The following is an 11,158-nucleotide window of genomic DNA, read 5'->3' as shown; positions in this document are numbered from 1 at the left end:
CATCATTAGTTTGATCCAGTGAAAATTAAACTTCATCTTGTGAAGAAGGGGCTTTATAAAGTCCCATTCTATCTGATCTTAGAACTTTCTATGAGTGCATCATAAATAAAGCCCGTCTTACCTCCTCTGTAACATTCCGTTAGTTTTTTACATTTGTATAATAAAATTTTAATGATAAATTTAATTCCGTTAATTATTTCTATCAATATATAACTAACTTAATACTAATCATTATATATTTATGTCATACGTACATGGTTTAACCCATCAAAACAATACAAACATACATGTGCCAGTGGCGTACCATTTAGATACCAAAATAAGACACATATTTTTATAATTTCAATGGCTAATTCGTTTATATACATCAAAATCTATCATTATATACATTATTCATACTAACAGCTTACAAATTAAGAATGATCTTAATAAATTTTGTGTTGTCCATAAATAAAAAATTTGAAGGTTCAAAAAATTATTCCATGTATTAAGTACATGATTCATTAAACAAAATACATTTTAAATTTGACTCTTGCAATATTATATACTTAATAGTTAGAAATACCCATCTTAATAAACATTCCAAAAAAACATTTTTCCTGCTTACAGTTTTATGTTAGTTTACAAATCTGTTAAGATACCACTCTGATAAATATTTTCCAAAATTTTTAGTAATAAAAGAGGATATTCAAGATAAATTGTTTTTCTACGTAAGAAATTATATAAGAAAATATATAAACTGATTTTTAGTATATTTAATGATTCTTTTGGTTTTAATGGTTGTTATATTGAAGACACTGATATTTTCATAAATAAATAATCAAAATGAATATGTTTGAATAAAATTAACATATTTAGAAAATGGTACTTTTGTCAATTGGTTAAACTTTTTAAGGGAATAAGGGAAAGCAAGAATTCATAAAATATAAATTTTGAGTTTGATCAGAAAATTTAAATCTTTTTTGAAAAAAAAAACCTGTATATTTTTATCAACAAAAAGCCCTATATATAAACCAATAAAAATTCTAGAGATATTGTTTAACTAAAAATAAAAACCTTAGATCAATAAATCTTTGGCCTATAATTTTTTTACAAAACAAACCAAACCAATAATTTTCCAGATCAAATAATTTAACATACTAATGTTTATCAAATGATTAAGCACATATTTCTTTAAATTATTTGATAAAAAAATTTAAACCGTGTAGTGTAGTAGTTTTGACAGTTTGAAAGAGAAGTTTTGGAGTTCTTTCCCATTACGCAAAGAAAAGTGGAAAACTAAAGACGAGATTGAAAGAGATCAAAGATTCAAATTGCTGTTTTATAAGGTCAGCGAAACACAACAATAGAAAAACAAGTAGCCCTCTTAATCTCATGAGGTTTAACAACAAGCATCATTATTCGAAACAAAGCTCCTTTATCATCTTTCACAGATAAAAACAGGTCTAAGAGAGGCAAGAGTAAGCAAGGTCCTTCTCTTCCTTCAACTCCTCTGCTGTCAAATCCATTTTCTTCCTCGATGCTTCATCGATCGGTAAACCTTTGAACAACATCAAACAACACACATCAGCAATCACCAACATTTTTAAAACATTTTGTTTTTACTTTGGTAAGAGAAAAAATATGTATACCTTGGACAATAGACCACTCTCCGTTACGGCAGGTTACGGGGAAAGAGTAGATAAGTCCAGCGGGAACGTTGTATGATCCATCTGAGTATACTCCCATTGAAACAAATGTGCCCTGAGAAATTAAACAAACAATATATTTTTAGTTATTATAGTTTATTTAGTACATAAATAATCAACTGGTTCGAAATTGAAAAGAACCTCGGGGGTTCCAAGGACCCAATCACGGATATGGTCACAAGCAGAGCTAGCTGCAGAGAGTGCACTAGACAGCTTCCTGGCCTTGATAATAGCAGCTCCACGTTGTTGAACGGTAGCGATGAACTCTCCATTCAACCTACATACATTACTCTTTAACAAACATCGTATTTACAAGAAAAAATAGATTGAGATATTAAAAGGGAATTTAAAGATATCTTACCACTCGTCGTCCTTGACAAGCTCACGCACTGGCTTCTCCCCAGAAGAAGTCTTGACGCTAGCGTGGTTGACATCCGGGTACTGGCTCGACGAGTGGTTTCCCCAGATAATCACGTTCTTGACATCAGACACCGGCACGCTTAGCCTCTCAGAGACCTGTCCCAAGGCCCTGTTGTGGTCAAGCCTCGTCAAGCAAGTGATGTTCTTCTCAGGAATCGACGGTGCAAACTCCTTAAGGATCAACGCGTTGGTGTTTGCAGGGTTTGCAACAACCAAAACCTACAAAAAAAAAACAGTTAACAATCTCATGATTTAATAGCTGATTCGAAAAAAGACTCATCATCAATCATCAATCATCAATCATCAATCATCACCTTGCAGTTTGGTGCGGCGTGCTTCTCCAAGGCAGCGGCTTGAGACTTGTAAATGGAAACGTTCTTGGACATGACATCCTTCCTCTCCATTCCTTCTTTCCTCGGGAAACCACCAACCATAACTGCAACGTTGACGCCAGTACACCCTTCAACAGCGTCAGTGGTAGCCACCACACCTTTGAGAAGAGGGAAAGCAGCGTCGATCAACTCCATTTTGACACCGTTCAAAGCTTCAGCAGCAGGAGGGATATCGAGCATGTGGAGGATCACAGGCTGGTCTGCACCAAGCATGATTCCTCTCGCAATCATAGGGACTAGAGCGTATCCGATTTGTCCTGCAGATTTGTTCACACACACACTTGAATACGATCCTTTTTAGATCTAACAACTACACTATGATTCATCGATCGGACGATACGAAACGATAACTATTGCGTTCGCTAACCAAAGATCTGATACTAGATCGGAGAAATGTGAAGTTACCTGCAGCTCCGGTGACGAGAACACGAACTGGATCCTTCGCCATCTGATCGATTGGAAAAGGTATCGCCGGAGAAAGAACTCGTTGATTTTCTCAGTCTAGCAGAGCTTGAAGGCGTGAAGATGGGCTGAGGTTTATTTATTAGTCATGATGAAGCTTCAGATCCATGGTGTGTTAGCCACGTCAGCTTATGCAATCGAATATCTTGAACGTGGAGATTACGTTTATCCTAATGAACTTCTTTAATGGGCCAATGTTTATATAAACAAGCCCATATTTTAACCAGAGTCTTTAGATTTTAGGCAATTTTTGTATGTGTCGGGCTGAGAGGCCTTAATCCATGCTTAATATTCACTTTTAAAAAATCATTTATATATAACAATTAGGGTTTAAAAAATTCCTAAAAATGTAAATATCACTCAACAAAGGGCAATTTTCTGAATTAAATTTTTGTCACAAAATAGTTATCGATAAATAAAATGACCAAAATAACTCTTTTTATTTTCTGAAAATTTTTATTTTTATTTTTTATTTTTTTATAATTTGAAATTCTATCTTCAAAACTTCACCCCTTAATTCTAAATTCTAAGTATAGATTAATTAGTGTTTCAAAAAAAAAGTATAGATTAATTAATCTTAAGATAAAAATAAATTTTTACTTTTTAATAAAATTTATTTTGGTCATTTATTTCATTAAAGACAAACTAAAATGGTTGTCCTATAAAATTTCTTTTCAAACAACAAGATGAGAGTAAATAATTTGACGTGGGGTGGATAACTTTATTAACATTATATTAACAAACGAAAAGAGAAAGATGAGAGATTCAACAAGATGTTCGTTGTTTCCAAAATATACACAAGTGTTTTTATTCAAAATATCAATAATCTATAATATAACATATCACTTGTCTTGCTATGTCACATAGCCTATATGCATAGAGTGGTTTAAAGTTTTTTAGAAGTTATTTTACGCAATTTTTCTACCAAATTTGATGATTCTTTTTGAAATGAAAATGTCGGAGTGAATATCCTACTATATAAAAGGGACTAAATTTAAGGCTTTTGAGACTATCCACCTCAGCCAAAATATTCTCATCCAAAAAAAATTAGAAATAGATGTCATTTACAAGATAATTAACTAACATATGACTTTTGATATTTCTAGAAATTTCAAATTTGTAACTGCTAATTTATTAATAGAATCATATATCTATATTGAATTATGTTATATTTTTAATCGTGAGACTTCAAGGAAAAATAAATTATTAATTTATAATATATATAGTTTATAACTTTATATTGTAGTTATAAATAAAGAGAAAATAACCGGGAAGGGTGAAGAAGCTCATGTAAAATTATGTAACTAAAATGGTAAAATGGTGAGTATGATGAGGTGAATCTAAGAAAATTTATTGTACAGATTATGGTGCTTTCTTCGTCCACTATAATGATTTAAAATAAAATATATATTCACATAAATAAGTCAATATTTGTTGTTTTTTTTTTGGTAAGATGTTAAGATTATCATTTTCTGAAAGGTTACACTATTGTTTTTAAACAACTTATTACAGCAAGGAAACAAAAACAACCAACAACAACTCAAGGTAAAAAAAGCCTTAAGGAAGTCTTATACAAGAAAAATAAAAAGAAGTAGAGAAGAGGAGAAAGGAGAACTTGCCGGGTAAGAGAGGAGACGGTCACCGCATCATACGGTCGAAAGAGGCAAGGATGACTGATGAAGGTGAGGAGTCAGCTGTGAACACACGAGCATTACACTCTTTCCACAGCAGGTAGATGGCTGACTGAAAGTAGAGCTTGATGACTGGAGTAGCATGCGGATCTGCATTGACGCGAGATTGATTGATCCGGGCTGCAACAAAGTATAGATCAGCCGGAGGAGAAATCCAAACTTCAGGAGCAAAAAGCTCTCATATCAAGCGAGAGAAAGAGCATTCAAAGAAGAGATGATGGTGAGTCTCTATTTCCAGATTACAAAGGACGCACGTTCCTGAGACATTTAACTCCCAACGCCTCAAGCGATCCTTGGTTGGCAGTCTTCTCCGCAAAGCCAGCCTTGATATAAACACATTAAGTGGAATATGTTCATTGAACCAAATAGTCTTCTGCCAATATCTGTTGTTGATAGTGTTTATATTCTTTTCTGACATTAGTATCCATATTTTTTAGTAAACTGATCCAAAGAGATTAGTTTATGGAGTTAACCAAACGAGGATTATAGTGTTTACTTTAGAAAAAGTAATAGGTTGAATGATAGATGGCGTGCATGCTTTTTCACATGGAAATCTGCACATATATTAAAATTGTAAGATTTGAATCATAGAGAAAATATAGTGTATATGACTGAAGTTGGGCCATTCTGAAACTAAAAATGGCTAAAATTCTTCTTTGTCAAAATGCATAGATGTGAATCTTATATGAATAGAGTTCTCCATTGCTTATAGCAGTGTAATAAACTCCGTGTGTAAAGGAGAAAAAATGTTATATAAGTGAAAACAAAAATTATGATTTTTTTTCTTGTGCCTATAGGCTCTTCGCAATTTGAAGAAGAAAGAACATATTGTGTGAAAATCTTTGGCTCGGTCAAATTTTATCCAGTTGTTTATAAAACTGTTGTTATCTGATTCATGTAATTTTTCAGTGTTGATTTAAAAGCCAAAAAAAACCATCTATACTGACTTTTTGATATTTTTCTGTGATTTGAATTTAAAAAGAGATAAAACTTTCGATAAGTTATGTAAACTCAGAACAAGTATTTTGCTTTAGAAAGCATTTACATGTTTCAAACTTATAATATATACATATATAATTTTTAAAATTATGAATATAAAACATGTATAAAATGTGCCTAAATATGTTTCTCATCTTTAATGTGTTAATCGTACTATATATAACATTATTTTAAAATTTCAAAAAGTTTATCACATACAAAAAACCATCAATAAAAAATATAATTCTCCATCTACAACAACAAAAATGAAAAATTATAAACATATAAATTTAAATTAAGAAAAACTAACATTAGAAAAACAAGAAGTTAATGTAAAAGAAAAAAATCGACAACTAATATTATAAATAAAATAAATTTATAAGACACAATCCGCGCGAAGCGCGGAAAAAATCTCTAGTAGCATTAAAATTAAGATGAGAAATGTAAGAGATACTGTACGGCAAAAGAAAACAAAACTAAAAGTGTAGATAGAAACAGAAAAGAAAGACTACAAAAATACTAATGTCAACTATTTACAAAATCAAGGTTGATATTTAATTGTAGTTAATCAAAATATACGTTTTCTTTCAATTTGTTTTAATATATGTACTAGATCTTGATCCGCACAACCGTGCGGATAGTTATTTTCATTTATCTATTTAAAAATATTTGATTTACATGATTAATGGTATATAATTTTAACATTTACTATATTACTGATCGTTTGATAGTTTAATTTAATATTTTCAAATACAACAATTTTGTAGTTTGAATGCAGTAATTTAATTTATTGTTTCAAATATTTAGTGATATTTTTTATAATAAAACATGAACACTTACTAAAAACCTTATATTATGAGATATTTATGATAAATTCTATTCAATTTAACTTAGATATTAATTTCTTTAAGTTAAACTTTGATAGTTATGTATTTATTTGTTTCTTTGTTCTTCATACTATAAATAAAGAATGAGTTAAAGGTAACGCAACTTTCATACAGAAATAAAATAAAATAAAGGTGACACAAATAAAACAACCCACCATCTGCTATAAAAGTCATTAGCAACCAAACATGTATTTGTAAACACTTGCTTCTGTTTTTTAGGTTTTAGAATGTTTATTTATGTTGTGCAACCTCATGGTTGCTGCTGGACCTGTGATTGAAGACAAATACACGTTGTTCTGATAGATAAAAAGCAAGTCATTACAGAGGACTGTCTCTTGGTTTAAGGCAAGACTTAAAACAAAAGATGTAATATTTTCTCTAAGAAAATAGAATCTATCTATCTATCTATCTATCTATAATAATAAAGGAGACTTTTCTCCCTCATTATGCTGCCACATCATTTGGGAGACTGGGGCAAAACAGGACACGTCAGCGTTCTCATTTCCCGTAAGAAAGTTAACTCAATTTCAGTGTGGGCCGTTTACGTTAGTATTGAAATGATGAGGCCCAATTCACAAACACAACAAGCCTAACGTAATCTCACTCCTTCTTCAACCATGGCTGTCTGCTCGAATACCTTCACCGGATTTGCCATAGCTGAAACGTAACTCTTTTCTAAGCCATTGAAATTAATCTTATTATTAAAATTCACCATTAACTCTTTCATTCAAGCTCTCATGATTTAATTACCCCTTACCTAACTTCAATCACTAATCCCTAATTTGCTCAACGTAAATATGGATGAAGAAAACTCAGAATCTCACTGCTACGCCTAATACAACCGTTCTGCTTCCTTATGCAAACAACCAGCAACAATGGTTTCAGCCCATATATTTGATTTGAAGTCCGTTTGTGTCTCTCAAACGGTGGTGACGCGTCTTCAGCGTTTATGGGAAGCACAGAAAGGAGGGGAGCTGATGGAACTTCACCTGCTTCTGCTTGATGATAAGGTTTGACTCCTCTTTTTACCTTAATCATGTAGTAAGAAGATTTGACAGATCTTTGCTGATATACATTTTCTTCTCCCTTCCCTTGAGGTTATGAGTTTTTGAGCTCTGTATCATGAATTAGATAAATATTTCGTATTTGTTTCAACTTTTTAAGAAGCTCTCAGAAGTTCATTCCACATAATCTATAATTGTCTACAGATTTTCATGTAAAGTAACTTGCAAAATCTTAACTTCCTGTGTTCTCTATGTATCTTTAATGTTCGATTGATATGTTCATAGATCAGGCCCCTGCAACAATAGACTCCGACATTGAAGAGACTCTCAAGAGTCTCTTGCTGCCAAAAAGACTTCTGAGTAGGTGTTTGATGCTCTCAAGAATCAGCATGTTGACTTGGTATTAACTGCTCATCCCACACAATGTAATCATTGGTCTTTGCTCCAAAAGTTTGGAAGGTCTGTAGACTTTTTTCCCAAGTTACTGACACTTGATTACTGATTTGTTTTTGCAATGTTATCAGGATATGTGATTGTTTTACACAGTTATATGCGAAGAACATTACTCCTACTGATAACACGGACTCGATGAAGCTCCGAACAAGAGTTATACACAAACAAAGAACTCTCTGTAAAGCTTTCTTTATTGCATGAGATATACTAAAGCTATGTATTTGTTTCACCAGATTCAAGCTGCTTTTGTCATGGATGAAAATCTGAAGAATTCCACCTACACCACAAGAAAATGAGAGTGGGTATGAGCTACTTCCATGAAAAAAAACTGAAAAGGAGTTCGGAAATTCTTGAGACGTTTTGGCACGGCTCCGAATAACATTTGGATCGAGCATGGTCATTACAATGCACCTCTCATTCAGTTCTCTTCTTCTATAGGTGGAGACCGTGACGACACACTCTTATTTATTTATTTTCATGAATCATGAAAATATATGATTGGTTTTAATTGTTGAGCATTTCTGAATCCAGGAAACCCACAAGAAACTCCTGAAGTTACAAGAGATGCATGCTTACGACCCTGGTTCGAGGTGGTTGATCAGTTGACTCATTCACCATTCCTTTTGCAATTTGAAAGGTGGACAGTCTCATTACGGTTCAATATATGAAATGACTAATTGATAGTCTTTTTTTAACTACTACCGAATCACAGCTTCATGATTCTCTCTTAGTTTTAGAGTTACCGTAAGTTGTAGTTTGCCAATAAATAATGGTTATAGAGTTTATAGAAAATAACAATGCTATTACAACAATTTCTCAGTGTCCTGTTTATGACAATATCTTGCTTTATGTTTCAGTAGAAGGGCAGTTCCAGGACCAAAATAAGTATGAAAGATTGTAAAAAACTATTCAAGTCTGTTTCAGCAGGTTAGTAACAATGGATTTGTGTTATTGTGTAATGGAATTATTACTAATTAACAAACCTTGAAAACAGTACTTCTATACATTTAAGATTTTAAAAGGTTGATGTGTTCATGTACAATCAAACAGAGTTCACTATGTATAGTAAAAAACTAAAAACAATAAGTAATGATGACAAAAAATGCAAAGGAAAAGATGCTCTCATCACGAGACGTAACAATCTGGAAATGATTCTAGATGTAGAAACTCAAATAAGAACCTTAAAACAACAGAGGCCGAACACAATGTCAAAGATACACGAACAGTGATTTAGTAATTGCCAAATATTTCCACTCCTTATTAGCATGATTACTTTTTTTTTCTTCCTGAAGACATAGCGTTTTAAGTAGCAAATGGTCATCTAACTAATTCCTTGACAGAGTTCTCTAAATGCAAGATACATTTTACCTACACAAATCACAAGAAGTAATTGAGCATATGGACACTGAACAATTACATGATCCCAAGAACGCAAAGCAAACATAACAAGGTATAAGATTCTAGCAAGCAGTTGTTTAGTAACTTGCCAAATTAATCCAGTGGTATTGTAAAATACATAATATAACTTAAACTTGGTAAAGAATATAGTAAAAAATTAACATATTCGTGAAAACACATTATACAATTCATAAATCCAATAATATATAGAGAACTTTCAAAAGAACAAAAAATGTTGGTTGATCTATTTCAATATTATTAGTCCCAAACTCAAGTTTTGAGAAACTAACAAAAAATATAAAACAACAACCAATGATTAATACATAATCAAAACAATTTTTTAAAAATAGTTATAAAAAACAAAAATCTTATTGATTTTTCTCTCTTTCTGGTAGAAGCTCAAGGTAAGGGAAATTAGCAAGAAATTATTAGAAAACCATGACAAAGAATTGATACACAAATAAAACTAATATTTTTAAAATAGTTAATTAAAAACAAGCAATAAAATAACAAAATAAGATTCAATCAGTTAACAAATAAACCAAGTAGGATTCGGACCTACGACCAATCAGTTAACAGCCGACCGTTCTATTAGCTACTTAGAAATAACGGGATATTAGATCTCATAGAGTTCAATCTTAAACTCAGGTTATATATTTTGTTGTGTTTTATTATATTATATTTTTGTCCTATCTAGGTAATTAATTTTTTTATAGTAAATCGTTGTTTTATTTTTTCGTATTATGTAAATCAATATGTTTAAAAGATATAAATCTACAACCAATATGTAAAGATATAGTAAATATGTTTATAGTAAATCTAGCATACAAAGCACTTTCTATGGTACACCCAATAAATCTACAAGCTACACATAATACAAATATTAAAACCATACAACCAACCGTGAAGATATATAAACACAATACATGTTCTACGTTCACTGATACAAACACATAAAGAAACCATACATTATATAACAAACAACATCCCGTGCGTGTAGTGTTTAAATGGATAACTTATCAGAGAATAAAGCATACGAACTACTATCAAATAGATAACAAAAAAAAAACAATTTTGAATTCATTAGAAAATAGAATTTACGAACCCGGCGCTACGCGCCGGAATACCACTAGTTAATTCAGTAAAGTCAAGTTTTGGAAACCAACATTCTCTGACAAAAAAACTTTTTGTTCTTCAAGATCCGTAAAAAAATTGATTATTCAGATATCATAATCATTAAGTTGTTAATAAAAAAATTAGAATAGAGCTTTAGAGACAAATAAATCTATGCTCGAAATCAAATACATTAACAACATAAGTAATTACTCTAGAACCTAAAAAACAGAAGCACATGTTTGTATTTTTCAGCCTTCACTTTCTTTTGAACAGAGCTGCTAGGTTTTTTAGAATTGCGATCATTTAGTTTTCTCTTTCCCTTGGATGGTTTTGGAGAAGGTGTTCCATGGGAAGATGAAGGTGGTGCTGCTGGTGCAGGATTTTGAGGACTGCTTTAAACAGGTTCTTCTTTGGTTGCAACCTTTTATTTTGAATTCGTAAGGGGATGAAGTTTGTCTATACCTCCACCGCTTTAAATATAATGAGTCGCATATACACTACCACAGATAAGAAGCTGCACATATATATTCACATTATTCTTCTGTTTCTTAACCAGCATGAGTCCATTTCTTATGATAAAAAATCTGAAGTTGAGATCATTGGCGTATGAAGAAGAGACTATGAGGAATGTGCCGAGACCCAACACAAGCTCCAACGATTCATTTTATT

The 11,158-nt window shown here is 31.8% G+C and overlaps 2 protein-coding genes across 2 annotated transcripts; one reads left to right on the top strand and one right to left on the bottom strand.

Moving 5' to 3' along the window:
* Positions 1-1,286: 1,286 nt before the first annotated feature.
* On the bottom strand, positions 1,287-3,146 carry LOC103839246 (malate dehydrogenase 1, cytoplasmic). The gene is made up of 6 exons (XM_009115753.3): positions 2,906-3,146; positions 2,423-2,757; positions 2,050-2,327; positions 1,830-1,965; positions 1,632-1,743; positions 1,287-1,540 (listed from the first exon to the last, which is right to left on the bottom strand). Exons 1-6 carry the CDS (start codon positions 2,946-2,948, stop codon positions 1,446-1,448), a joined length of 999 nt encoding a protein of 332 aa, XP_009114001.1. The 5' UTR covers positions 2,949-3,146; the 3' UTR covers positions 1,287-1,445.
* A 2,387-nt stretch (positions 3,147-5,533) lies between these two features.
* Positions 5,534-10,511, top strand: LOC108869745 (phosphoenolpyruvate carboxylase 2-like). The gene is made up of 4 exons (XM_033279952.1): positions 5,534-7,528; positions 7,813-7,922; positions 8,047-8,128; positions 8,209-10,511. The coding sequence occupies exons 1-4, from the start codon at positions 7,394-7,396 to the stop codon at positions 8,269-8,271; spliced, it is 390 nt and encodes a 129-aa protein (XP_033135843.1). The 5' UTR covers positions 5,534-7,393; the 3' UTR covers positions 8,272-10,511.
* Positions 10,512-11,158: the final 647 nt, after the last annotated feature.

Source organism: Brassica rapa, chromosome A09 (genome assembly GCF_000309985.2).
Source record: "Brassica rapa cultivar Chiifu-401-42 chromosome A09, CAAS_Brap_v3.01, whole genome shotgun sequence".
NCBI lineage: Eukaryota > Viridiplantae > Streptophyta > Magnoliopsida > Brassicales > Brassicaceae > Brassica > Brassica rapa.
Note: the sequence above shows the minus strand (reverse complement) of the source record. Positions and strands in the feature narration are given on the sequence as shown.